This window comes from Tachyglossus aculeatus, chromosome X1 (genome assembly GCF_015852505.1).
Source record: "Tachyglossus aculeatus isolate mTacAcu1 chromosome X1, mTacAcu1.pri, whole genome shotgun sequence".
In the NCBI taxonomy this organism is placed as follows: Eukaryota; Metazoa; Chordata; class Mammalia; order Monotremata; family Tachyglossidae; genus Tachyglossus; species Tachyglossus aculeatus.
The window spans coordinates 115,134,486-115,162,415 of NC_052101.1; the positions used below are offsets into that span (position 1 = coordinate 115,134,486).

The 27,930-nt window shown below is 53.0% G+C and overlaps 2 protein-coding genes across 9 annotated transcripts in view; both read left to right on the top strand.

The window, feature by feature from the left end:
* DPP9 (dipeptidyl peptidase 9) overlaps positions 1 to 12,135 on the top strand; it is a 40,592-nt gene extending 28,457 nt beyond the window's left edge. For all 3 annotated transcript variants that reach the window (XM_038740044.1, XM_038740045.1, XM_038740046.1), the window contains 7 exons: positions 1,643 to 1,778; positions 2,614 to 2,759; positions 7,003 to 7,149; positions 7,269 to 7,421; positions 8,871 to 9,013; positions 9,887 to 9,998; positions 10,961 to 12,135. In XM_038740044.1, coding sequence (XP_038595972.1) covers positions 1,643 to 1,778; positions 2,614 to 2,759; positions 7,003 to 7,149; positions 7,269 to 7,421; positions 8,871 to 9,013; positions 9,887 to 9,998; positions 10,961 to 11,053 — 930 coding nt within the window. In that variant the 3' untranslated portion in view covers positions 11,054 to 12,135. The remainder of the gene's footprint in view (positions 1 to 1,642; positions 1,779 to 2,613; positions 2,760 to 7,002; positions 7,150 to 7,268; positions 7,422 to 8,870; positions 9,014 to 9,886; positions 9,999 to 10,960) is intronic.
* A 2,329-nt stretch (positions 12,136 to 14,464) lies between these two features.
* LOC119950477 (procathepsin L-like) lies at positions 14,465 to 25,432 on the top strand. 6 transcript variants are annotated; one of them, XM_038772910.1, is made up of 8 exons: positions 14,465 to 14,611; positions 19,188 to 19,322; positions 19,727 to 19,852; positions 20,230 to 20,394; positions 21,135 to 21,359; positions 23,401 to 23,563; positions 24,075 to 24,189; positions 25,104 to 25,432. In XM_038772910.1, exons 1-8 carry the CDS (start codon positions 14,579 to 14,581, stop codon positions 25,201 to 25,203), a joined length of 1,062 nt encoding a protein of 353 aa, XP_038628838.1. In that variant the 5' UTR covers positions 14,465 to 14,578; the 3' UTR covers positions 25,204 to 25,432. The 6 variants fall into 6 exon arrangements, with proteins under 6 accessions (XP_038628838.1, XP_038628839.1, XP_038628840.1 ...); XM_038772911.1 differs by having other exon boundaries at positions 19,191 to 19,322; XM_038772912.1 differs by having other exon boundaries at positions 14,465 to 14,597.
* Positions 25,433 to 27,930: the final 2,498 nt, after the last annotated feature.

Sequence of the window (27,930 nt, forward strand, 5' to 3'; positions counted from 1 at the left end):
ACCTGGGTTCTAATCCCAACTATGCCACTTGCCTGCTGTGTGACCTTGGGCAAGTCACTTGACTTCTGTGCCTCAATTCCCTCATCTTTAAAATGGTTATTCAATACCTGCTCTCCCTCCTACTTAGGCTGGGAGCCCCACGTGGGACTGGATGCTCCCAAATCTACCCCAGCACTTAGTTCAGTGCTTGGCACATACTAAGCGCTTAACAAATACCACAATTATTATCAAGCTTGTGAGATGGGGAGAATGGTGGTGTTAGCAATAGGGGAGAGAAAGTCAGGGGGAGGAGAGGATTTTGGGGGAGAGAAGAAGACATGATTCCTGCCCTCAAGAAGCTTGCAGGCTAACAGAGAGACCAGATTTAAATTGACAAATAAACCTGAGTCGAGAGGACAGATAAACTAATAGACCCAAGGGACTCTCTCATTCAATAAGAAACAACACTCCGTGGCTGCTGAGGTGGGTGATGGGTTGGAAGTTGGAATGGGGGACTAATTGGGGAAGACTTCCTGGAGGAGTTAGTTTTTTAGATGACTTTGCAGGAGGGGAGCCAAGTGGTTTGGGGAAGTTGGGTGGAGGAGGGCATTCCAGGCATAGGGGAAAGGCAGGAAGCAGTGAGTCTGAGGCGATACCATCGAGAGCGAGGAGCAGGAAAGGTGGCTGGCTTGGGAGGAGCAGAGAGCATCATCTGGGGTCTAGTGGAAGGAGAAGCAGATAGGCTACGGGGAGCCAGCTGATGGTCACAAGTTGCTTTTAAATGAGACGCAGTGGAGCCATCATGAGTAATCGTGGTACTTGTTAAGCGCTTGCTATGAGCCCAGCACTGTGGATGGATTCAGGATCCATCAACACTTAGTACAGTACAAGCGCTTAGTACAGTGCTCTGCACATAGTAAGCGCTCAATAAATACGATTGATGATCAACGGGTCAGACACAATCCCTGTCCCACGTGGGGCTCACAGTCTAAGGGGGAGGTAGGACAGGTATTGAATCCCCATTTTCCAGATGAGGAAACTGAGGCCCAGAGAAGTGAAGTGACTTGCCCAAGGTCACACGGCAGGTAAGTGGAGGAGCCGGGATTAGAACACAGACTCTCAGGTGCAGGCTCTTTCCATTAGGCCCCATTGCTGCTTTTCAGTTGGGGGAGCTACTGGAGATTTTGAGGGAAGGGGAGATGATGAGGACTCCTGTCCATTGTGGGAGGAAACAGCTCTAAGGGAGAACTGTGTGAACAGTTTTGCAGCATTGGATGATAGGGTGAAGACAAAGAGAACTACCCTTTCTTCCTCCTATCGCGAAGGTTAGGATCAACTTGTTTCTACCTCAGCGCTTAGAACAGTGCTTGACAAATAGTGTATAGCAAATATCATCAACATTAGTAGTAGTGGTATTCTGAGGAGCCCATTCAGAAGAGGGAGGGATAACTATGCCTTGTTTTTCATGGTTTCAGGCACCCATACAAGTTAAGCGAACCCAGTTTTACATAAAACGGGGAGGGGGCTGGGAGAGTCCAGGTTCTCCCCTTCTCCTCTCCCATGCCCTCACACTCCAAAAGAAAGCTAAGCTTGTGTGACTGAATGTGAACGGAGCCGGAGGGAGCGAAATCCCAACTTGTCTGCCTTCCCTTCCTCCCTCTAGAACTTTGACATGTTCGTCAGCCACTACAGCAGCGTCAGCACCCCTCCCTGCGTGCATGTCTACAAGCTGAGCGGCTCCGATGACGACGCGCTCCACCGGCAGCCCAAGTTCTGGGCCAGCATGATGGAGGCAGCCAGTGAGTTCAGGACAGGGGCCTCCTGGTCCAGAGTCAGGGCCCGGGCTGGAATTCCAGAGCGGGGCATGGTCGGCCAGAGGCCCTAGAACTGGGAATGGGGCTGAGTCCTGGAGAGGGGCGGTGGTCGTCAGCATGGAATCATCCCAGTCCCCGGGGGCCAGGAGGGGATCCTGAGGAGGAAACCATCAGCGTGGTGCCCTAGTGCTGGGAGCAGGGGGGGAGCTGGGGCTGGGAGGTGTTGGGGGAGAGGGGTGGGCATGAAGGAGAGACAGTATGGGGTGGAGGACTGGGATCCCAGAAAGGGAAAAAGCCAGTAAAGTACCCCCTCTTCCAAGATGTGGGAGCTTGGGAAACGGAGACACCAGCCAGGAGTAAAATTAGAATGATGATGATAATGATGGTGGAATTTGCAAAGTGCTTACTATGTGCCAAACACTGAACTAAGCACTGGGGGAGAGGCGAAATCAGATCAGACAGCCCCTGCCCCATAAAGAGTTCCCATCTAAGAGGGCAGGACATTTTATCCCCATTTTATGGATGAGGAAATAGGGCCAGAGAAGTTCCCTGACTTGCCCAAGGTGAGAATCCAGGTCCTCTGAATCCCAGGCCTGGGCCCTTCCTACTAGGCCACGCTATCTCGTGGAATCACAGTCATATGGGGGGAGGGGGAGAAGAGCGGTCAGAAGTTGAGGATAGGGAATGGGTTGCACTCAGGGCAGGGGCCAGAATCAGTCATGAGTGGCAGGATGAAGGGAAAGTGTTGCGCGGGCAGGAGAGGGGGTGGATGAGAGTTGGGTTCAGCTGCCGACCTGACGCCACTCCTTGTGCCCCTCAGGCTGCCCACCCGACTACGTCCCTCCAGAAATTTTTCATTTCCACACACAGTCCGACGTGGAGCTGTACGGCATGGTCTATAAACCTCACAATGTCCAGCCAGGGAGAAAACATCCCACGGTGCTGTTTGTGTACGGGGGTCCTCAGGTGGGTACCCAGTGCGGCTCCTCCCTTCTCTCCCCAGGGGTCAGCCCTCTCTCTCCTCTTCTCCCTCTGCTCCTCTCCCCTCCGCCCTGTGGCCCTGACTCGGACGATGGCTCTGGCCAGTAGAGACGGCTCCTCGGCTCAGCTGGAGGTGATGTCATGGAGATTCCCCCTCTTTTCTCGGGAAAGGGGGAGGCGTTGGCCTGCTTCTTGCCCCTTAGTGCCACTCTTGCACCACTTCATCCCTCTCTTTGTCCTCTGAAGCCCGTGTTATCCATCCCTACCACTGCATTTACTGGTTGCCGTCATCTGCCGCCCCTGGGCCCCAACTCCAACTTTTCTCAACCATTTTGATGCCTCTGTCACTTTCCTGCTCTCCTTTTACACTGATCCTTGGGGTCTTTAGTATCCACGTGGATGTTTCTGATGACCGCCCCCCACCCCCAGTAGCCACCTGCTTCCCAGAGCTCTTCAATTCCACTGAGCTCTTGCTCCTCCTCTCCTCACCCACTCAACAACTTGGACAAACGCTCCATCTCATCGTCTCTAGTCACTGTGCAATCTTTACCCTCACCAACTCTGAAATCCTGCTGTCCAACCACAACCCCCTCACCTGCCTTCACTCCCACACACCCCTTCCCCACAAACCTGCCCTGTTCCACCACAGAGACTACTGATAGCTCGACCCCATCCAATTATCCCAAGCCGTCATGTCCCATTTAGTCTCCCTACCGAGCTGTCCCTCTCTTGACACACAAATCCACACCCGCAACGCCACCGTCTCCACTGAACTCATCTCCCTCGCTCCGTTGATCGCGCACCACCAGCCCACAGCCCTGGGTCACCTCCACAGCACACTTCCTCTGCTCTGGTGCTCGGGCTGTAAAGTGCTTCTGGCCAGTCTTTTCCATCCGAAACTCATCCTCACCTGCTGTCACTCTACCCTCTCCTCTGCCCAGCAGCAAACTTCTCCTCCCTTGACTCCCACACCAATCACCCAAACCAGCTGTTTCTGACTTTGAACTTCCTCCTTAAATCTCCTGTGTCCTCATCCTCCCCTGTCATCCACCTCACCCATCTCTTGCCCCTGATGACCTTGTCCTCTGTCTGACCCACAAAATTGAAAGCAGCTGGTGTGAACTCCATAAGATCTCCCCCGGACACCTCCAGTCTCGCCTCCTCCCAACGCTCTCATTGATTTCTTCATCCTTCCCAGTGGGGAGATGTGGACTAGACTTTTTTTTTAGAAAAGTGATCTGGGCAGCTGAATGAAGTAAGGGCTAGAGATAGGCAGGATAGGATAATTACTTGGGTCCACATAGTAGCAGTTTGGATGAAGAGGAAAGGGCAGATTTTAGCAGTGTCGTGAAGGTAGAACCACCAGGATTTGATGACAGTCTGAATGTGCAGGTTGGAGGAGAGAGATGAGTTGAGGATAATGCCAAGGTTATGGGCTTGTGAGTTGGAGGATGGTGGTGTTGTCTATGCTGATGAGAGACTTGGGCAGGATAGAGTTTAGGTGGGAAGATGTGGAGACTGGTTTTGGACATGTTAAGTTTGAGGTGTCAGCAGGACATCTAAGTAGGAAGAAATGCGAGACTGCAGAGGAGAGAGGTCAAGGTGCTTAGTACAGTGCCTGGCACATAGTAAGTGCTTAACAAATTCCACAATTATTATTATTAGATTTGGGGATTGTCCGCATAGAGATGGTACTTGAAGAGTTGATAGTTGAAGCCATGGGAAGGGATGAGTTCTCCAAGGGAGTGGGTGTAGATGGTGAATAGAAGGGGACCCAGAACTGAGCCCTGAAGGACCCCCAAAGTTGGGGGGGAGGCAGAGGGGGAGTCAGAGAAATAGGCTGAGAAGGAGCAGCCAAAGAGGTAGAAGAGAACCAGAAAGCCAAAGATCTGCCTTTTTTCAAAGTCTCCCCACCCCCACCTGTACCTCCGGCTCCATCCCGTCACGTCTTCCCTCCCTTCTTCCCTCCGTAACCTCCATCTTCAACTGCTCACTCTCTAATGGCTCCGTCCCCCCTGCTTTCAAATATGCCTGCGTATCCCCTATCCTATAAAAGCCCCTTTCTTGAACACCCTCCAAGAACCCTCCAGTTATCCAGTTATGGCACCCTCCAGTTATCACCCCATCTCCCATCTACCATTCCTTTCTGAACTCCAGTGAGTTGTTTATGCCCACTGCCTGCCTTTCCTCTCCTTCAGTTCTGCTTGACTCCCTGCAGTCTGACTTCCACCCCCTTCAGTCCACTGAAACTTCCCTGTCCACGGCCACCAATGACCTTCGTGCCAAATCCAAAGGACTTTGCCCTAATCCTCCTAGAACTCTCAGCTGCCTTCTGCACCACAGACCACCTCCTTCTGGAACACTAACTAACCTTGATTTCACTGACGCTGCCCTCCTTTGGTTCTCCTCCTATCTCTCTGGCTGCTTCTAAATTTTTTTTTTGCAGGCTCCTCATCTGCCTCTCACCCCCTAACGGCGGGCCCCTAATGGTGGGGGAGAGGGGAGGAGGGGGTTTTTGAGGGAGATCCTCAAGGCTCAGTTCTGGGTCCCCTGCTCTTCTCCATCTATACCCACTCCCTTGGAGAAGTCATACATGCTCAAATCTACCTCTCCAGCCCTGACCTCTCTCCTTCTCTGCAGTCTTGCGATTCCTCCTGCCTTAAGGACATCTCCACTTCTGTGCTCTGCTGACCCCTCAAAATCAACATGTTCAAAACAGAACCCTTCATCTTTCAACCCAAACTCTGTCCTCACCCTGATTTTCCCTTCACTGTAGACAGCACCATCATCCTCTCCGTCTCTGAAGCCCATAACCTTGGCATTATCATCAACTTGTCCCTCTCATTCAACCCTCATATTTGGTCTGTCACCAAATTATGTCAGTTCTACTTTCTCAACATCGCTAAAATCTGCCCTTTCCTCACCATCCAAACTGCTGCTATGCTGATCTGAGCACTTATATCCCATCTTGACTATTGCATCACAGCCTTCTTGCTGACCTCCCTGCCTCCAGCCTCTCCCCTCTCCAGTCCATACTTCACTCTTCCCTCCCTTCTTCCCTCCCTGACTATGATCTTCAGCTATTCACTCTCCAACGGCTTCTTCCCCACTGCTTTCAAGCATGCTCATATATCCCCTATCCTAAAAAAATCCTCCTCTGACTCCACAGCACGTTCTAGTTATCGCCCCATCTCCCTCCTACCATTCCTCTCCAAACTCCCTGAGCGAGTTGTCTACATCCGCTGCCTCCATTTTCCTCTCTTCCAGTTCTCTCTTTGACCCCCTCCTACTGGCTTCCACCCCCTTCACTCCACCAAAATTGCCTTCTCAAAGGTCACCAGTGACATCCTTCTTCCCAAATACAATAGCCTCTACTCTATCCTAATCATCCTCGGCCTCTCAGCTGCCTTCGACACTGTCTCCTGGAAACGTTATCCAACCTGGGCTTCACTGACACTGCCCTTTCCTAGTTCTCTTTCTACCTCTCTGGCCGCTCATTCTCAGTCTCTTGTGAGGGTCCCTCCTCTGCCTTCCACCCTGTAACTTGTAGGAGTCCTTCAAGGTTCAGTTCTATTCTCCATCTACACCCATTCTCTTGGAGAACTCATTTGCTCCCATGGCTTCAACTACCTCCTCTATGCGGATGATTCCCAAATCTACATCTCCAGCCCTGATCTGTCTTCTTCTCTACAGTCTCGTATTTCCTCCCACCTTCAGGACATCTCTCCTTGGATGTCCTGCTGTCACCTCTAACTTAGTGTGCCCAAAACAGAACTCTTCATGTTCTCACCCAAACCCTGTTCTCACTCTGACATTACCATCACTGTAGGCAGTTACCCTTGACTCATCTCTCATTCAATCCACGTTTAATTTGCACCAAATCCTGTCAATTCAACCTTCTTGACACCTTTAAAATCCACCCTGTCCTCTCCATCTAAACTGCTACCACGTTAATCCAAGCACTTATCCTGTCGTGCCTTGATTGCTGTGTCAGCCTCCTTGCTGACCTACCTGCCTCTTGTGTCTCCCCACTTCTAGTCCATACTTCATTCTGCAGCCCAAGTCATTTTTCTACAAAAATGTTCAGTCCCTCTCTGGGCTAAGGGGATTCTGGTCTCCCTGCTATGCTAGGGGCCCCTGGTTGAAAGTACCAGTCTAGCTGGCCCCTCAGAATTTGTTCCATCCCAGTTCTCAGTTCTGGGCCCCACATCAATTCTTCCTCCTGCAGGTACAGCTTGTGAATAACTCTTTCAAGGGGACAAAGTATCTGCGGCTCAACACGCTCGCGTCCCTCGGCTATGCCGTGGTGGTGATCGACGGCCGGGGATCCTGTCAGCGAGGTCTCCAGTTTGAAGGGGCCCTCAAAAATCAGATGGTAAAGCTTTCCCTACTGCGTTCCTCCCACCCCCCATGTCGGCCTCCACCCCGTCACTGTGACTTCTCTAAAGCTGAAGTGGGAGCTTTTTAATGCCTCTTCTCTATCCACCCCCACAGGGTCAGGTGGAGATAGAGGACCAGGTGGAGGGATTACGCTTCGTGGCCGAGAAATATGGGTTTGTGGACCTGAGTCGGGTTGCCATCCATGGCTGGTCGTATGGCGGTTTCCTCTCCCTCGTGGGGCTAATTCACAAACCCCACGTCTTCAAGGTTAGTTCCTCTCAGAGTTGGAATCTTGCCTGGCCACTGTGGCAGGGAGGGGAGGAGCTTGGCGAGGACAGTGGGAACCCCCACTGATCCCTGGACTGGCCTGGGGATCCCCGCCTGCCGGCAGGGGACCAAAAACAGAGCCACCATCTTGGCTCCGCTGGCTCTGGGGGCAGGCTGGGGAAGCTACCCCAAGCGCTTAGTCTAGTGCCCTGCACACACTTCGTGCTCGAGGAGTACCATTAATTTATTGGTTGATTGATTGAGCTACCCATCCTGCTCATGGAACTCTTGTGGGGAGTGAAGCTAATGGCCTCAAATGAGGGCCAAGGCCCATGTCTGATCCCTTGCCATCCAGAAAGCGGCATTACTGAGGATCCCCTTACCTGGGCAAGGAGTTTACAAAGCTCGAGCCCTTTGCCACAGAAGTGGCCATCACTTCTCCAAGTGATTGAAGTTTGGGTCTTCACTTGGGCCAGAGATGTAGCTCCGCCCCGATTGCGCTAGCTCAGTCTTCCCCAGTCCTGTGGGTTTCCTGGCCTGTCTCCTCACACTCTCTTCCTGCTCGTTTCTTCTCTTTTGTGGTTCTAATGTGATAGACTTCATTGATGCCCTGGGTCCTTCCATACCCTGGGATAGGAAAGAGCTGGGGAAGTGGGAAATGACTCAGTCCTCCCCCACCTTGCCATCCATTCCCACCCCCTTCTCCTCTCTTGGGAAGGGCTGATAGGAAACAGAATGGAAGAGTTTAATTTGCTTCTCTGATGGTAGCTTGAAGACCACCCCATCCCCCTGATAACCACTCCCAGTCCCCCTACCGATGCTGACGGACCCATCCATGATCCATGAAGTGCTGAGGTAGCTGAGGGGATGGCTTGGTCGGCCAGGAAATTCAGCCCAGGAAGGCTTCCCGGAGGAGGTGGCTTTCAAGAGGGCTTTGAAGGAGGGGAGGGGTGGGGTTTGGTGAAGCCGAGGGCGGAGGGAGCTCCAGGCAGGAAGAAAGGTGGGCCGGAGGCGGGAAAGCTGAGTGGACTCAGGTGAGGATGGGGTTTGATGCTGGGTGGCCTCGTGGAAAGAGTCCTGATGCTAGAGGATTTGGGTTCTAATCCTGGCTCCACCACTTACCTGCTGTGTGACCTTGGGCAAGTCACTTCATTTCTCTGGGCCCCAGTTTCCTCCGTGAAAAATGGGGTTTGAACACCTGTTCTCACTCCCAAGTGGGGAACAGGGACTGTGCCCGACCCAATTATCCTGTGTCTACTCTAGCGCATACTCATGCCTGAAATGTATGTGCCAAATAAGAATTACAGTTATTATTATTGCTGTTAATATAGGACTCAGTGAAGCAGCAGAACAGTGAGCCTCTCTGAATGTGTTGAGCTTCAGTAAAGGTGGCCGTATAGCCTTTGGTGACGGAAGCTTCTTGCCCCTTCCCCACCCACATCCCCACAGGTCGCTATCGCCGGGGCCCCAGTGACGGTCTGGATGGCCTACGACACTGGCTATACTGAGCGGTACATGGATGTCCCAGAGAACAACCAAGAAGGTTACGAAGCCGGCTCTGTGGCATTGCACGTGGAGAAATTGCCCAACGAGTAAGCCCTTTCCCCTGGCTGGCCGGGACCTTGCTCCTGTCTACCCACCCAGCTGCTGCTAGTTCAACCTCAGGGTCAGAGGGACATTGTTTGCCACGACTTTAGAATGTGTCCTCTCTCCCCCCTTCCTTTCCCCCTCCCAACCCCCTCCTTTCCCTTCTTTCCCCCTCTTCCTCCTTTCTGTTCCTGACAACCAGGTCTGTTCAGAGGCTTGAGCCTTGAGGCTAATCTTGCTGGCAGGTGTAGTGTTTCCCCTTTCCCCCCACCCCGCCCCCACCACTCCAACCCTCTCCTCCCTGCCCTCCCATCTTGGAGTGCCTTCCTTCCCCTTCCCTTTCTCCTGAGGCTCCTGGGCCCCCCTCCCACCAAAGTTCTTGGCATAGGTCAGAGTGGTTCAACAGCTCCAAGGGATACCTTAGGGATACCACGGTGCAGGGGTGCGCCTGCATTGGAGCGAGAAGCAGCACTGCAGGAGTCGGAGATGAGAGCCTACCTCAGAACTACAAGCTTTGAGGCTCATTGTCACCTGTTTTGTTGCTGCTGCTCCCATGGAGAGGGTGGAAAGAGGCTGGATTGGGGAGGGAGGGAGGGGAGGGGTGCTTTTTAGTTGAGGGGAAAGAGTGCTTCTTGAGAGCCCAGGGGACTGGCTTTTAGTAGATGGAAAATCCCCCCACCCCCAAGATGTTGGGTCAGGCTCACTCCTCTTACCCTCCCCCGGTGGTTCTTGGGCTTTGAGACTTTAGAAGGTGGGAATGTAGCTCATGTTACATCTCCTGGAGGAAACTGTGGTAGGGGGTGGGTTTCTTAACAGCCTGTGGCTTAAAATGCTCAGAATCTTCTCCCTGCCCCAAACCCCTTCCCTTCCCTCTCCAGGCCAAACCGCTTGCTGATTCTCCATGGATTCCTGGATGAAAACGTGCACTTTTTCCACACCAACTTCCTCGTCTCCCAGCTGATCCGGGCCGGGAAACCCTATCAGCTGCAGGTGAGCGTGCTGGTGAGAGGTTGCCTGTGGGGCGAGGAATCAGCTGGTGAGCCCATTAGGCAGGACACATCCCCCAGCTGGATTCCAGTCTCTCTCCTGGGTGCTTCTGCTGAGCGATCTGACATGGTCACTTTCTCGGTCAGCTTGGTAGCCGGCTTGGGGTTGGTGGGGAATGGTGAGGGTGGAGTTGAGCGGCGACACCCCAGTGGGGTCCTGCAGCACCTTTCCCTGCCCTCCCACGCCCTCTCTTTGCCCCTCATAAGGACACAGGTGACCCTTGCTCATCAGCTTCGGGGGGGAAGGGGAGCCAGTCGTCTTTCGCCTGGGCCTGTGGGGTGACTCCTCCAGCAGGTGGCAGTCTTTTCTCCTGGCAGCCATGCACCTGCTTTTCTGTGCCCTCTCATCAGGCCCCTGGTCCTGAGCCAGCCATCTGCTCCTGCCTCTGGCACCCCAGGGCCAGTTGGAGTCTTTGGCCTGGATCCCCGGGACCTGTGCGGATGTGGTTAAAGACAATCAGTTTTCAACCCGAGGATGAGCCCGTGAGGCAGGACACATCCCCCAACTGGATTCTGCTCTCTCTCCCGGGTGCTTCTACTGAGCGATTTGACATGGTCACTTTCTCAGTCAGCTTGTGGGGTTGGTGGGGAGCGGGGAAGGTGGAAGTCAGGGGAAGACAGGAGGCCTAGCTGATGACCCAGTTAAGCCAACGAGTTCAGGGGGCAACGGAGCTGACGTCTGGACCGGACTGCCAGCCTTGCTCCCCTTGGTACCCTAGCGTGACCCCGGGGCTTCCAGGTGGGGCCGGAAAGACCCCCAGTTCGTAGCTGATGGACAGATTCACTCTTTGGAGGGCCTGCCTGCTGCTCCCCATCCCCATCCCGTTTGCGCCCCATCATCTCCCAATCTTCAAAATGAAATGTTTGCACCTGTGGCCACTGGAACCTCTCATCTCTCTCACCCAGATCTACCCCAATGAGAGACATAGTATTCGCTGCCCTGAGTCGGGAGAGCACTACGAAATCACACTGCTGCACTTTCTTCAAGAATACCTCTGAGAGCTGCGGCCTCCACGACTCCGGATGCTGCCCACTCACCTTGGGAGGGTCCCCAGCCCTCCCTCCCCTCCCTCTCCCTACTCTTCTCTCCTCTCCCCTCCCCTCCCTCCCCTGCCCCTCCCCAGCCTTCTTCTGCAGAGCACAAGCCTCCAAGTGCCACCATCTTGGCTCCTCAAACATCAAGTTTCCAGAAGTGGGGAGGGAGACGAAGGCCAGCCCCTCTGGCCTGCTCTGGATGGTAGCTCTTCTCACCGAAAGCCAGCTCCATCCCAGCCCCTGTGGACTCACGCTTCCTGGCTGATGCTGCGGCTGCTTTTTTTTTTTTTTTTTATAAACTGCTCTTTGTTGTTTTTTCTTTCTTTCTTTCTTTTTGGCTGCGGCTTTCTCCACGCCAGGACCGAATCAAGCAATCAATCAATCAATCAATCAAGTAGTGGTATTTGAGCACTGCCTCTGTGCAGAGCACTGTATGAAGCACGCGCTTGGGAGAAGACTATTGTTAGACCGAGTTAGACTGAAACCGGGCAGAGGTCTGATCCCGTCTCTCATCTGCCACTTCTCTCTCCTATCCCCCCTCTCTGGTCCAGTGATTTCCTGGAAGGGGGATCTCGGCGGCATCGAGACATCCACACTGTCCCAGGGAGGAGTCAGACCAGAGAAATCAGCCAAGCTGCCTTAAACCAAAGGGCCGGGAGAGCAGGAATCCTCCCCCTGGGTGGGGGCACGATACTCTACGGTCGCCTGGGGTTCCCAGTCGGCTTGGTGGGCATATGAGTTGCTCTCTCGCTTCCCATCCCCACGCGCCCCCTGTCTCTTTCTCCTCCTTGCCCCGTCCCTACCCTCTGTCTCTGTCTCCTCCCTTCCCCATCCCCAGGATGAGCAGTAGCATTCAGGGCCCCAGGATAGGCTTGGTAGGCACATTCCAGTCTCTTTGCCCCCCCACCTCCAGCTCCCTTAGTAAATTGTTGTTCGAGGCGTGTAGGAGGAAGGCGGTAGGTCTGGGGCAGTTGGCTGGCCTTGGGAGGTTGGGAAGTTAGCGTGCCCGAGGCCCTGGCCAATGTCCTCCCAAATATGGGGGTGGGGCCAGGGAACAAGGTTATGCCCCCCCCGGCAGTCCAGAGCACATGGCCACCTCGGGGATCAGGTTTGGTAGCAAGAAGAGAATGGGAATTCCCATTTCCCGCTCCAGCCCTCGCTCACCCTCCTCTCCCCCGCTCCCCTTCCTGTGATATTTCCTGTTCTTCTCCCGCAAGCTTTTAGGCGTGCACTGAAACCAGCTTTGCTTCAGTTCTCTGCGGGTCAGTGACTGTTTTTCTCCCTGCCCTCCGTCTCCCCTTTCTCTGCCCTCCCCCCGGCCCCCCCCCCCCCCCCCCCCCCCCCCGGCCAATACGCATTCTCATTTCCCCGACCAACACAGACTGCGGGGGCACAAGGCCCGCGCCTCCCCCTCCAGCCCCGGGATCGAGCCGGAGGGCAAAGACTAGAACACAGACCCCCGTCTTTTCACCCCACGTATTTTAAGTGCGTATTATGAAAAGAAAATATTTTTGTGGATTCTTATTCTTTTATAATTATGCGTGTAAGACGTAGCAACTCATTAAAGTATTACAGATGGAAGTGAAGTCTTCATTCATCTACATGGTAGGGACGGGTCTTTGGCATCCGTGAGCGGGAAGTAGGGTTGAGAAGTGAGAGGGGAGTCAACAGGAACAGGAAGTTGCTGTTCCTCTGGCAATCTCTATCCTAGGTGTTCCAGTGTGGTAAAGGACTGGCTTGGGCATCTGCCGTGGGCAAAGTGAGGTGTTGCGGGTTTGGGAACGGGCAACAGGAGTAAAAGACGCAGTTCCTGCCCACGAGGAACTTACTATCCCATGTGGGAGACAAGCAAACGCCCGTTTGTTTTGTTCTACGCACGCATGCATGCACGCATGCGCACACACACACACACACACCCACACACACACACACACACACACACCCACCCCACCCCACCCCATCCATCCTCAAGTCAGGAAACTGCACATATCTAGCCGTCTCTCATGTTTGAAGATGGCACAACTAATGAAAAAGTTCACCTATGGATGTGGATGTAAGACTGACAGTCCCAACCGCAGTGCCCACCCCAAGGCTGCCTTCTTTTGTGCTGTTTGGTTTGTTGGCAGCACCTGGGATGGTTTTGGCATTTTCACCAGTCCCTCCATCCTCTCGGAGCTCTTAAGGGATCGTAGTGCACCGTGCCGGTTTGGCCGCCAAAGTTGCCTCCCAGCTTTTGATTGTGATGCTGCCTCTTCCAAATCCGCCCTGGGCTGTCCTTAAAAGTGTTTCCAGATATCCCACTTCTGCTCATCCTATGGCAGCTGCTTAGGTATCATCTAGCTGTCGTCCCTTTGCATACGATCCGCCCAGTGAAGCTATGTTGAGGGGAGCTGCCGTAAGCGCAGTGAGTGCTTCAGCGTGTCAAGCTGCAGATCTAACTGGAAGTGTGGTCCGTCAGACGGTCAATCAGTGGCACTCACTGAGTGCTTGCTGTGTGCAGGGCACTATATTAAGCGCTTGGGAGGGGACAACACTGCGGGGTTGGGAGTTGGTTAGTCTAGCACAGATCAATCTTCTCTGTGATTGTGAGACCAGGGCCTCTCTGTGGATGCCACATCTGGCTCCTTGAGCAGTTCATTCAGCATCACTCGACCGCATTCAACATTGAGGCAACTAGTAATGATGTTTACTGAGCACCCACTGTATGCAAAGCATGGTACTAAGCACCTGAGACACCATGTGATCCTCTAAAACATGGCTGTAACCATGGGTTACTTTTCCCATGTCATTCATTCATTATCATATTCATTGAACGCTCACCGTGTGCAGAGCACTGTACTAAGTACTTGGGAGAATATGATACAACAATGAACAGACACGATCCCTGCCCACATTGCTTGCCATTCGTTAAAACCAGCCCTGCCTGATGATCGGACCCTATAGGTAAGTAAAAAATCACCCTGAAAATCCCTCCCCTCGTGTATTCCCCTTCCCTGTGTCTAGGGGTTTTCCTGCCCCACCCGGAGCCCCAAACTCATCCTCCTCCTCCACAGCTCTTCCCACCCTTCCCACCAGGATTTTCTGTTTTTGAACTTTGTTCATAGTGATAACTGTTGCTGCCAACCTGGCTAGCTCCAATTAACGTCCCCCAACTTGCCTCCCTGCCCCATCCAGGAAGGGGAAGGGACAGGGGAGGGAAAGGGCAGCGCGCTGGCCCTGGCAGTCACGCCCACAGCACCAGCTGTTGCCCCCATCTGATCTGGTCCGCCCTGGTTGGTCCCAGTCTCCATTCCCACAGCAGGGAGGGGGAGGCGGGGTTACCCATGGGACCTCGGCGTGAAGACGGCAGCAAGAAGTACAGTACCTGCTGCGGGCCTGGTGGAAAGCACGTCCACCCGATCCGGCCGGCACGGCTAAGAGCTGTTGGATGGGGCTGCAGCTGGAGACCAAGGCTGGGGCCACGGCTAGAGCGACTAGGGACCACGGCTGATGGCCACGGCTGACGCAGGTGAACATTTTGAGGTACTTTGTGGCCGCGGTGCCATGGGTGTCACTGTTTTGAACTGGCTAGCGTGACTGGATCTAATGGGGCTGGAAGCGGGGAGAGGGAGCTCTCAGATCCTAGCCTACTTTGACAATTAGCACTTGAAGTATCTTTGGCTTTCACATCTGTACCACAGAAGCATGAGGTGTGTTCCCTACCCACAAAGAGCTTACGCTCTAACAGGGAAGACAGCGATAAGAATATCTGCAACTAGAGTAAATCAAGATAAATGGCTTACTGGACAGTAGGTTATGCACATATACACAAGTGCTGAGGAAGGGTAGGAATAAATACATGAAGGGTAGGAGTGGATATTGGGGTGATGTGACTTGGTATGTCGGGAGTGAATCGGGGAAGGCTTCCTGGAGGAGATGGGATTTTTGGGGGAGGACTTTCAACATCGGGAGGACTTTGATCTTGCAGATTTGGGGAGGGAGGGGGTTCCAGGAGGCACCTGAGATTCATGAGCAATCAAATCCTAATCATGATGGTAATAATAATAATTATGATTTTGGCATTTATTAAGCGCTTACTCTGTGCTAAGCACTGGGGTAGATACAAGATTATCCAACTGGACGCAGTTCCTGACCCATCTGGGGCTCACAATCTATCTTCTCCCCATTAGATGGATGAGTAAACTGAGGCCCAGAGAGGTTAAGTGACTTCCCCAAGGTCACTTGGCAGACCTCCTGACTCCTAGCCCCATACTCTTTCCACTAGGCAATGCTGCGTCCCTACCCTGGCAGGAAGTCAGTCTGCCACCAGCCTTGCAACAGGGTTGCATAACTGACCACAGATACCCTGTGCAATAGGGGCGGAGAGAGGTAATCCAGCACTGGACATGTCTAGGAAGAAGCTACTTGCCCTGGAGGCAGGACACTGGCCCTTCTCCTATTCCTGTAGACTCCGAAGGTCAGCCAGTTGGTCAGTCAGTCGTATTTATTGAGCGCTTGCCATAGGCAAAGTTCTGTACTAAGTGACTGGGAGAGTACAATACAACAATAAACAGACACGTTCCCTGCCCATGATGAGCTTACACAGTCCCACAGTCTAGAGGGGGAGACAGCGTAACTGTCTGTCAGGTATGAAGAGGGAAGGCATTCCAGGCCAGAGGCAGGACGTGGACGAGAGGTCGGCGGCGAGATAGACGAGGTCGAGGTACAGTGAAAAGGTTAACATTAGAGGAGCGAAGTGTGCGGACTGGGTTGGAGAAAGAGAACAGTGAGGTAGGAGGTGGCAACGTGATCGAGTGCTTTTAAGCCAAGGGTGAGGAGTTTCTGTTTGATGCGGAGGTGGATGGACAACCACTGGAGTTTCTTGAGGAGTGAGGAAACATGGCCTGAATGCTTTTGTAGAAAAATGACCCGGGCAGCAGAGTGAAGTATGGACTAGAGTGGGGAGAGACAGGAGGCAGGGAGGTCGGCCAGGAGGCTGATACAGTAATCAAGCCAGATTAGGATGATTGTATTAACGTGGTAGCAGTTTGGATGGAGAGGAAAGGGTGGACTTCAGAGATGATGTGAAGGTGGAACCGACAGGATTTAGTGATGGATTGAAAATGTGGGCTGAATGATTGAGAGGAGTCAGGGATAATGCCAAGGGGAGCTGCTGGGGTCAGGGGCTGCCTTGGAGAAATCCTCCCTTGCTCCAACCAGGAAATATTGCATCTCTGTCACTCCCTTCTTCCACCCTCTCTTACTGAAGCCACCAAAGGGCTCCTCAGTCTAGGTTACTGGGAGAGGGTAAAGAAGGAGACTCTAGGCCGGGCAGCCAGCTGGGCTGGCCAGCTGTGGAGACATTGGCAGGACTCTGGCCGGGGATGCCCCCATCCAAGCAGTACTGGTATCAGGGATCCTAGATACCAGGTGAGACACCAACTCCATGGAGACCATTGCTCTCCCATACCCCAGTTCCCAAGTGCCGATGAAGTCACCAGACTTCCGGCCTGGCTCCCCCCTGGGCTCCGACAGGACCCCCAGAGCTTCCCAGCGGTACCAGAGAAACTCCAGATCAGGGCTTTCTGACCTGTTCTATCTGTGCAGCCTCCCTGCCACTCCCTACCCAGGCCCATAACCCCCTGGCTTCTCCCCACCCCCCCAGTTCAGACTGAAAAGTTGACTCCTACGATTCAGCTCCCCTGGCCACACACACATATCACTTCGCGCCCCCAGTGTGTGTGTGAAGGGGGGGAACGTGAGCTCATTCTGTGGTGCAGGCTGGCTTCCTGACAACGGTCTCTAGTGGTATTGTGTCAGCCACCCATGGGCTGGGAGGGTGCGGGGGGATGAAACACTGAGGAAGTAAGTGCAGAAATAGGTGCAGCTTTTTCCGAGCCCCTTCAGTAGTTCGGGTGCGTCACAAGAAGCAGCAGAAGCCAAGGTAGGGAGCGTTTCATCTACCCTGGAGCCTCTTGACTCCCACCCTCTCGACTCGGTATCTTCCAGGAAGCCTTGAGTTTCTAGAAAAATTTATTTCCCCACTGGGCTTTCATTTCCGCCTTCCCTGTTAGCTCAGTAAGGGCCGGTGTTTCCTCCCTCAAAAATTTTAAAGACGGGGCATACTGTAGCACTGAAGGGGGTAAGAAACTCGCTTGGAGACATTCGAAGGCTGGCGGTAGGATTAGAACTCGGTTCTCCTGAACCCTATCCTCTCTCTCATGACCAACTTCCTCACCCCAGCCCCTTTTGAGTCCTTCATACCGCCATATCCAGGGGTGGATCCCAGCTAGAGAAAAGAGGGGAACAGGATTTGGAGGGTTGGAGGGACCTGTCCACAGGGACCCCCTTCCCAGGCTTCTTGCCCTTGCCTTCCTCTTGCCTATGTCAACCGCTTAGCACAGTGCTCTGCACACAGTACTCCCTCAATAAATGCCATTGATTTTTGGAGGGGAGGAGGTTCCATTTGGGAACTGGGAGTAGGGGCGTGCTGACCCTGTCCCATTTAGGAAGCAGCGTGGCTCAGTGGAAAGAGCATGGGCTTTGGAGCCAGAGGTCATGGGTTCAAATCCCGGCTCCACCAATTGTCAGCTGTGTGACTTTGGGAAAGTCACTTCACTTCTCTGTGCCTCAGTTACCTCATCTGTAAAATGAGGATTAAGACTGTGAGCCCCCCGTGGGACAACCTGATCACCTTGTAACCTCCCCAGTGCTTAGAACAGTGCTTTGCACATAGTAAGCTCTTAATAAATGCCATCATTATTATTAGGAAAGGACCTCTCCCCACTTGTGACCAAGTTCACCCCCCTGGTTAGCCCTGCAGGGTTTGTTTGGGTACCCGATGCATTTGACCTGGGCCTCTAAAATGGTGTTTTTTAACAGCCTCCAGTAATTCACTTGTATTTTTCCAAGCCCCTTCAGCCCTCCTCAACTGTGTAAGTTCCTCTTCTAACATTGAACAACGCTGTGTTATGTATTTTGGGCTCTTCCCTCCCCCAGAAAGAATGTTGTATTTGATCAAGGCAAGGTCACCATTAGAGAGTGGCTCTCCTACCTACACCTCTTGCACTTTGGAATGAGGTCCAGTGTATTCTTTCTCCTTGTTGACTCTATGACTAGCTGTTCCAGAAAACAGCCCGTGTTCCTCTCCAAAATCCTCACCTCTTTTCCTGTCCTGATGAATCACTCAGCCAATGCATGTGAGGAGAATTCCAGTCTCCCACTGTTCCTCACTGTCCGGCCTCTCCGACTCCCCTAGTGTTTCCTGACCATTTTCCTCATCCTGGTCTGGTGTCCCTTGGACAGTCCTCCGAAGATATTTGTGTTCAAATTGGGGATTTCAGTCCATAGATTCCATGGGTGTCCTCTTGTTGTCATTACTGGGTGGGCGGCCCCTCCCAGCCTTTCCCAGAGAGTTGGGTAGCTTGGCATTACTGTGTCACACTGGTTTTCTTCTCTGTATCAGGTCTCAGAGAGTCTAGTGATGTCTAAGGCACTCACAAGGCACTGCCATCAGTCCCCGGGCCCCTCTAACCCACCCGCCCACCAATCGACCCACATTTTAGGTTCCTAACCTCAGTGTAAACGCATTTATGCATTTTGCCTTTTTGGATCAAATTCCACATCTACCAGCTACACTATAGGTTGGGTGGTCTAATCCACCCTCATCACTTCCTCAAAACGGGAGTAGACTTTTGGTCAACAAAAACAACGGTGGTATTTGTTAATTGCTTACTATGTGTAAAGCACCTGTTCTAAGCACTGGGGTAGATACAAGCTAATTCAGTTGGACACAGTCCCTGCCCCACATGGGGATCCCGGTCTTAATCACCATTTTACATTTGAGGGAACGGAGGCCCAGAGAAGTTAAGTGACTTGCCTAAGGTCACCCAGCAGACAAGTGGTGGAGCTGGCATGAGAACCCAGGTCCTTCTGATTCCCAGGCCCGTGTTCTATCCACTAAGCCAAGGCTTCCCAGGATCGGGTCCAGGAGTAAATGCAACCTAGCGTCTGCCATCTGACGTCCAGGAAGACTGTGCTGAAGGCTGCCTGCCTCGGTCCCCGTGGAAGGAGCTGAGGGGCTGGGGAAATCTCACTTTGGTCTCTCTGATGTGCCCAGCAGGGGACCATCATGCCCTGGCTCACACTGATTCTGACCCTCCCAGTCCTGATGGACGTGGCTGGGACATCGGACTTGAGCCTGGATGAGGGATGGTGGCGCTGGAAGGTCCTGCACAGGAAAAACTATTCTGTGGTGAGTAGGGCTTATTTTTTTTCTGGGCTCAATTCCAGGGCCTCTGGGCTTGGGGGTCCTCAGCCCCCACACCTCTCTGGGCTGGGTGACTCACAGCCCCGGCACTGGTGGCCTGGGTAATTCATATTACCTGCTTGGAACTGCTGCTGCTGCTGCTATCTGTTTTGTTTTGTTTTTATGAAGAACTAAGCATAGCCACTGAGCATCTTTGCAGCCCAAGGGGAGCAGAGCCTGGGCTCCAGTTTAACCCTTCAAGTCTCCACCTGGAGCAGCAGGCCATCTGAGAGGGCTCAGGCCTGCTGGCATGTGCCGAGAGGCCACTGGCCGCTCTGACGGGCTACCGGAGGAGATTTCACCCGAGGCTGCTCCCGCCTCGGCCACTCCCTCACCCCCAGCCTCCGCAGGAAGCCGAGGAGGTGTTTCGCAGGGCAACCTGGGAGAGGAACTGGCGGGCGATCGAGCGGCACAATGAGGAGATGGCTTTGGGGAAGCACAGCTACCGTCTGGCAATGAACCACTTTGGGGACCAGGTATGTGACTCCGGCAGAGTTGTTTGTCAGTATCCCCCCACCACACCTCCAGCAGCTCCTCTCGTCTCTTGGGGCTCCATTATCGGCCTTCTCCCCCGTCGCTGGTAATGGCTAGGGAGTTTCCCCTGTGCCGGTCCAGAACTGTGGGGATGCAGGAGGTGCAGTTGGGAGGGATGGGAGCGGTTGGTTCTACCAGAAATCCATCCGTGGCCACCCACGATCCATTCTGAGCTTCCCAGCCAGGGAAGTTGGTGAGGGCCTTGCAGAGGGCAGCGGGTGGGTGGGATGCTATGACCTGTGGAGCTTGGTGATCAATTGGTGGGGGGGGGGACCTGCCTCTTCCTGCTCATTCCCACCCCATCTGCTTGTCCCCACAGACAAATGAAGAGCTTCACAAGCGGCTGAATGGCTTTCGCCCCAACCTTGGGGGAGCTCTTCGGTCTGGGCGGGAGCAAGCGTGGTTCCGGAGTAAGGCGTCGTGGGAGGGGCCCAAGGAGGTGGACTGGCGCATGAAGGGTTATGTGACCCCCGTGAAGAATCAGGTGAGTTCACCTGGCATGAGGGACTACAGGGGCTGCCACTTGTTCTCTCCCCTGGGGCCGGTTATGCAGTTATGTGATCTCGATCAAATCACCTGGTCTCGAGGCCTCCATTTCTTCCTCCTGCACAGTGAAGTAAGGGATTCCTGTCTGGGGGGGAGGTGTGTGTGTGTGTGTGTGTGTGTGTGTGTGTGTGTGTGTGTGTGTGTGTGTGTGTGTGTGTGTGTGTGTGTGTGTGTGTGTGTGTGTGTGTGTGTGTACATGTACACATGTGTGTGGGTAGCCTGGTTGCTGTGAGAATGGAGACTGCCTGAAAGTGGGAGCATGCTGGGTTACTGGAGGTTTAAGTTGGGGTGAGGGGACCATTCCCCTTAGTGTCGGGCGGTTCCTCTCTGACCTCGCAGATGGGTGTCCATGAGAGCCACTGTCCTCCAGTTCCTCCCAGCCTCCTGGACATAAGCACCAACTGTTCATTTTAAGCATGGGGACCAAAAGAAACTGAGAATTTAGGCAGGAGTAGTCTGGGACAGAGCGGGCTTCAACGAACTGACCAGCCAGAAAGCTCCCATTTGGGGGTGTTTCAGCCCAGGCAGGAAACTCGCAAGTCTTGTCAGTGGCCTGGGGTCGGTGAGGCTGGGAGTCGAGCGCAAAGAGCCAGGACCCCTACTGGAGGTGTGGGTGGGTGGGTGGGTCGGTCAAGGCGGCTTAGCTGATCCAGTTGGCTTCCTGCGATTGTTCCACAGGGTCTCTGCGGATCGTGCTGGGCCTTCAGCGCCACAGGAGCCCTGGAGGCCTTGGTGTTCAAAGCCACAGGGAAGATGGTGTCTCTGAGCGAACAGAATCTGGTGGACTGTTCCTGGAAGCAAGGGAATGTGGGCTGCCGGGGCGGGCAGTACATCGGTGCCTTTGAGTACGTGCGAGCCAATGGGGGCATTGACGCAGAGGACCTGTACCCCTATGTGGGCAGGGTAAGGTCGCACTCTCCCCTGGGAGGGGTGCAGCGTGGGGGAAGAGGGCAAGCCATCCTCCTTCACCATTTCTCACTCTCAAAGATTCTGCTTCCTGTCCACTGCTCCTGTCTTTGTCTTCATCAATAGCCCCCCTTCCTCCTGGTATTGACTGAACACCTGCTATGTGCAGGGTATGTACGAGGTACATTTGCCATCTCTAAACAAAGAACAGGTGAACAGATCAATGTGTGTGTGTGTGTGTGTGTGTGTGTGTGTGTGTGTGTGTGTGTGTGTGTGTGTGTGGATTGCCGAGGACAGGGCATGACCAAAATGGTGGGGATTAGTTGGGGAAGTGCATCTTTCACTCTTCCTGTCTGTCCCCCAGGATCCTGTACACAGTAGGAATCCAGTCCTAATAATAATGATGATGGTAGTAATAACTGTGGTATATCAATCAATCAATCAATCAATCATATTTATTGAGCGCTTACTATGTGCAGAGCACTGTACTAAGCGCTTGGGAAGTACAAATTGGCATCACATAGAGACAGTCCCTACCCAACAGTGGGCTCACAGTCTAAAAGGGGGAGACAGAGAACAGAACCAAACATACCAACAAAATAAAATAAGTAGGATAGAAATGTACAAGTAGAATAAATAAATAAATAAATAAATAGAGTAATAAATATGTACAACCATATATACATATATACAGGTGCTGTGGGGAAGGGAAGGAGGTAAGACGGGGGGATGGAGAGGGGGACGAGGGGGAGAGGAAAGAAGGGGCTCAGTCTGGGAAGGCCTCCTGGAGGAGGTGAGCTCTCAGCAGGGCCTTGAAGGGAGGAAGAGAGCTAGCTTGGCGGATGGGCAGAGGGAGGGCATTCCAGGCCCGGGGGATGACGTGGGCCGGGGGTCGATGGCGGGACAGGCGAGAGCGAGGTACAGTGAGGAGATTAGTGGTGGAGGAGCGGAGGGTGCGGGCTGGGCAGTAGAAGGAGAGAAGGGAGGTGAGGTAGGAGGGGGCGAGGTGATGGAGAGCCTTGAAGCCCAGGGTGAGGAGTTTCTGCCTGATGCGCAGATTGATCGGTAGCCATTGGAGGTTTTTGAGGAGGGGAGTAATATGTCCAGAGCGTTTCTGGACAAAGATAATCCGGGCAGCAGCATGAAGTATGGATTGAAGTGGAGAGAGACACGAGGATGGGAGATCAGAGAGAAGGCTAGTGCAGTAGTCCAGACGGGATAGGATGAGAGCTTGAATGAGCAGGGTAGCAGTTTGGATGGAGAGGAAAGGGCGGATCTTGGCAATGTTGCGGAGCTGAGACCGGCAGGTTTTGGTGACGGCTTGGATGTGAGGGGTGAATGAGAGAGCAGAGTCGAGGATGACACCAAGGTTGCGGGCTTGTGAGACGGGAAGGATGGTAGTGCCGTCAACAGAGATGGGAAAGTCAGGGAGAGGACAAGGTTTGGGAGGGAAGACAAGGATATATAAGTGTTTAATAATAATAATAATAATAATGGCATTTATTAAGCGCTTACTATGTGCAAGGCACTGTTCTAAGCACTGGGGGTATACAAGGTGATCAGGTTGTCCCACAGGGGGCTCACAGTCTTCATCCCCATTTTACAGATGATGTAACTGAGGTCCAGAGAAGTTAAGCGACTTGCCCAAAGTCACACAGCTGACAAGTGGCAGAGCCAGGATTCAAACCCATGACCTCTGACTCCAAAGTCCATGCTCTTTCCACTGAGCCATGCTGCTTACTATCTGTCAGGCACAATACTAAGCGCTTGGGGGTTGATACAAGCTAATCAGGCTGAACACAGTCCTTGTCCAACATGGGACTCACAGTCAAAGCGGGAAGAGAACAGGTACTTAATCTCTCATTTCAAAGATGAGGGAACTGAGGCCCAGAGAAATCAAATGACTTGCCCGAGGTCACACAGTAGGCAAGTGATGGAACCAGGATTAGAACCCCGGTCTTCTGACTCCCAGGCCTGGGCTCTGTCCACTTGGCTGCTTCCCGACTGGTGCCCGGTGGTTTGCTTTTTCCTTTTGCAGGATGACATCAGCTGCCGTTACAGCCTGCAGGGGAAGGCTGGCAACTGTACCTCATATATGATGGTCGCCCAAGACAACGAGCAGGCCTTGGAGCAGGCGGTGGCCACAGTTGGGCCCGTATCTGTCGCGGTGGATGCCAGATCCTTCTTCTTCTACCACTCTGGTAGCAGCTGGTGACCAGGGAGCGCAGTGGAGGGTGGTCATCCCTTCTCCCCCAGAGGTCCCACAGGAAGCCTCTCCTTTCCCCAGATGGGGGAGGGGATCATCTGGTCCAACCTCCTGCCTCTGTACAGGGGAACTCCTAACCCACTCAGGATAGGTGTTAAGATTTCTCCAGAGACGGAGATTCCCATTCCCCATGACTGCCCAGCTGCCCTCAGTGTCCCAGCTCTGGACATCAGGAAGTTCTTCCTTGTGTCCAGTCCAGTTTCCTTTTGCTGCTCTTTCCACCCTGGATGGAGTGAAAACATTTCCTCCCCCTCCCACCCCCATTGGCCTCTTCACCCCACTTATCCCTTCCCTTCCTTCTCCTTCCTTGGCCTCCAAGGATGCTCCCTGCTCCAAGAGGTAGGGGAACCCAGCCAACAGAGTTCCACAGCCTTCTGCCTTAGAACAGTGCTTGGCACAGAGTAAGCGCTTAACAAGTACCATAATTATTATTCTGCCTCCTCCAGGGATCTTCTCGAGCCACAGTTGCACTCCGAAAGTGAATCATGCAATGCTGGTTGTGGGCTATGGGACCTCAAAGGAGCCAGGGGGAGACTGGGATTATTGGATCCTGAAGAACAGGTGGGCGCCAGAGGGGGAGGGAGGTGGGGGGCCGGGCCAGGGCTATTAGGGAACCCAGGCATCCCTGGCCCCAGACCAGGGACGCTACGCCATGTGGACAGACCTGTGGGATGGTTTGGGGGCGGCTTAGCCATTATCTAGCACAGACTTCTCTCCAGAGAACGGCTTTGCAAATCCAATCCACACTCCATTACGCCGTGAGTGTGGAAGATTGTGGAAGATTTAAGGTCTCACTAATGCCAGAGCTTCCAGGGCCGAGTGCGTGCCCCTTTCTTAATTTGTGTCATCTGTTGTTTGGGATTGTTTGCGTCACTTCTTCCCTCCACTACTGCCAATACTCAAGAGGTGAGCCAGTGAAAAAATTCTGTCGGCCCACAAAATTTTTTTATCAGTTTACCCTCCTACTCAGGAGATTTCTGGGGAATTAGACCAATTAAATCAGCCATAATCAGCCATAAACCGTGAGAAGCAGCATGGTTTAGTGGAAAGAACACGGGCTTGGGAGTCAGAGGATGTGGGTTCTAATCCCGGTTCTGTCACTTGTCTGCTGTGTGACCCTGGGCAAGCCTCTTAACTTCTCTGTTCCTCAGTTACCTCATGTGTAAAATGGGGATTAAGACTGTGAGCCCCACATGGGACAACCTGATTACCTTGCATCTACCTCAGTGCTTAGAACAGTGCTTGGCGCATAGTACATGCTTAACAAATACCATAATAATAATTATTATTATTATAATTGATCTGCTCACCGGGCTTAGAAGGTCACTTTCCCTGCGCAACTGGGTGGTTGGGTTACTTGCAAATGAGTAGCCTTTCCCACTGTTTCCATCCTGGGAACTCATGCTGGGGGGACGTGTCTCTCTCTCTCTATCTCTCTGTCTGGGTCTACATCTCTTTCTCTGCTCTCTCCACAGCTGGTCAGAGAGATGGGGAGAACAAGGCTACATGCGGCTGTTGAAAGGAGCAAACAATCACTGTGGTGTCGCAAGCATCGCGAGCTTCCCTGTCCTGTAACGGGTCTTGGCTTCCTGCCGCCTCCTCCCCAGTGGCTTGTCCCGCTCAGCCCGCCGGCTCAGTGTTCTCTCAGTGTTCCCTGGGCCACTTGATCCCCTCTCTCGACTGGAAAAGGAGGCTGGGGTAGCTTCAAGTTGCCACAGGGAAGGGAAAGCTGTGTGTGTGTGTGTGTGTCTGCGCACTTGATCTCTTTTGTGCAACAAGAGGAATTAAACACTCTTTAAGAAGATCAGTATGTACTGGGTGTCTACTGTATCTAGGGCACTGCATTGAGCACTTAAAGGATAGACTGAAGGAGTAAAAGACACAATCCTTGCTCTTGGGAAACATACACTCTAATGGGTGAGAAAGTAGATGCAAATAGAGAAATATCCCATTGCTGAAAGTGAAACGGTAGACAAAAACTATCAACTGTATTTATCGAGCGCCCCTACTGTGTGCAGAACTAAAATCCGCCCCTTCTTCTCCATCCGAACTGCTATCACGTTAATCCAAGCATTTATCATGTCCCACCTTGATCACTGTATCAGTTTCCTGGCTGAACCCCCTGCCTCCCATCTCTCCCCACTCCAGTTTATTCCTTCCCTCTGCTGCCCGGATCATTTTCCTAGAAAAATGTTCAAACCGTGTTTCCCCATTCCTCAAGAAACTCCAGTGGTTGCCCATCTATCTCTGCATCAGACAAAAGCTCCTCATCATTGGCTTTAAAGCACTCAATCACCTTCCCCCCTCCTACCTCACCTCACTGCTCTCCTACCATAACCCAGCCCGCACACTTTGCTCCTCTAATGCTAACCTTCTCACTGTACCTTGATCTAGACTGTGAGCCTGCAGTCGGGTAGGGACCATCTCTATATGTTGCCAACTTGTACTTCCCAAGTGCTTAGTAGAGTGCTCTGCACACAGTAAGCGCTTAATAAATACGATTGAATGAATGAATGAATCTCATCTCTCTCACCACCGACCTCTCACCCACGTCCTGCCTCTGGCCTGGGACACCCTCCCTCTTCATATCTGACAGACAATTACTCTCCCCTGCATCAAAGCCTTATTGAAGGCACATCTCCTCCGGACTAAACCCTCCTTTCCTCTTCTCCCACTCCCTTCTGCGTCACCCTGCCTTGCTCCCTTTATTCATCTTCCCCATCCCATCCCCACAGCACTTATGTATATATCTGTAATTTATTTATTTCTATTAATGTCTGTCTCCCCCTCTAGACTGTAACCTCACTATGGGCGGGGAATGTGTCTGTTTATTGTTATATTGTAGTCTCCCAAGCACTTAGTACACTGCTTTGTACACAGTAAACACTCAATAAATACAACTGACTGACTGACTGAATGAATGAAGAGCACTGTACTAGGCCCTTGGGAGAGTGCAATAACATAGAAGACCCCGTTCCTGCCCTCAAGAAACTTACAATCTAGTGTGGGAGAAGGGTGGACACAAAAAAAAGAAAAAGCATTGAATCAACTGGTAAAAACAAAAGTTAAAAAAAAGACTAAACTAATGCACTAGAGTTGGAGTTGCACTAGATTAGTTGGAGATGGCTTTTTTTGGAAGGCTTTAAGGAAGGAAGAGACATGGTTTGGCCAATTTGAGGGGGAATAGCATTCCAGGCAGAGAGAAGCAAGTGCTCAATGAGTCAGGAGAGGGCAATACAACAGTATTTGTAGATCCCATCCCTGCCCTCAAAGAGCTGACAGTCTAGTGGGAAAGGAGGATGCCTTTGGAGGACAGGGAGAAGGAGTGAATCCAGGAACAGGGCAGCTTGGGGTGCATGGTAAGGAGTGGATAGTTGGCAGAGCTGGACTCACTGAGAAGGCAGGGGTAAGGCGTAGCTGGAAGCAAGGAGCCCGGCTTTTTTAGAGTCTTGGCAGAGACCTCAGCCAGGAGAAACTGAGAGTCTCTCTCCCTGCTCTGAAGTGTCATTTGAAAAACAGAAGAAGAAGACAGGGCCTTCCTTGCACCTGCCCTCCTCCCTTGTCTCAGAGGCTCCCAGAAGTCAGAAGGTGGGCAAGGAGGAAGAGGAATGGCAGGGGGAGAGGAAGGGTCCAGAATGTTTCTCTCTGTCCAGCAGGCACTCGGGTTTGGGGAGCTCTCCATGTCTTTCCTCCTCTCCTTTTCTTTCTAGCGTGGCCTAGTGAAAAGAGCCCAGGCCTGGGAGTGTTTTGCACCTGGATCTCATAGCTCTGCACAGACAGTGACCCTGAGTTATTTCCCTCCATCTTGGAGCCAAACAAACCTGCAGTGTCCAGCAATGACCAGTAGAGGGCACCACCCTTCTTTAACCCTCAGGTAAGGGCCCAGCTCAACCGGGCTCCCCCATCCTGGTCGAAGACGATGATGCCTCCACCTCCATCAACAGCATCTGGAAAGCCGGCACATGCCCAACCTTCCTCAGCCCCTGAATTTGCGCCATCAAGGATCCCCGCCCTCTCCCATCAGTGAAGAAGACCCCTGAAAAGGAAACTCCCGAAAGCAGTTGTCCCTCGGGGGCATGGGCAAGGGCCCTTCTGCTGCTTCCTGCCCCGGCAAGGGTAGAGGGGCAGAGGGCCAGGGAAACTGGATGAAGGATGGGACTTCGGGGGCAGCACTGGTCACTTCTCTGTGACTCCAAGGGAGAAAGAGAGCAGTCTTGGTCCTGCCCCTCTCCCCCTTCCTGCCCTGAGCTGATTTCCCATCCCAACCCCCACCCAATCTAACCCTGCTTAGCCTAGGGAGTC

Coding starts and splice junctions, on each gene's coding strand:
- LOC119950477 (XM_038772910.1), top strand. CDS start 14,579: ATGGCCACGGCTGACGCAGGTGAACATTTTGAG. Junction 14,612..19,187: donor ACGCAGGTGAACATTTTGAG/GTACTTTGTGGC, acceptor TGATGTGCCCAG/CAGGGGACCATCATGCCCTG. Junction 19,323..19,726: donor ACAGGAAAAACTATTCTGTG/GTGAGTAGGGCT, acceptor CAGCCTCCGCAG/GAAGCCGAGGAGGTGTTTCG.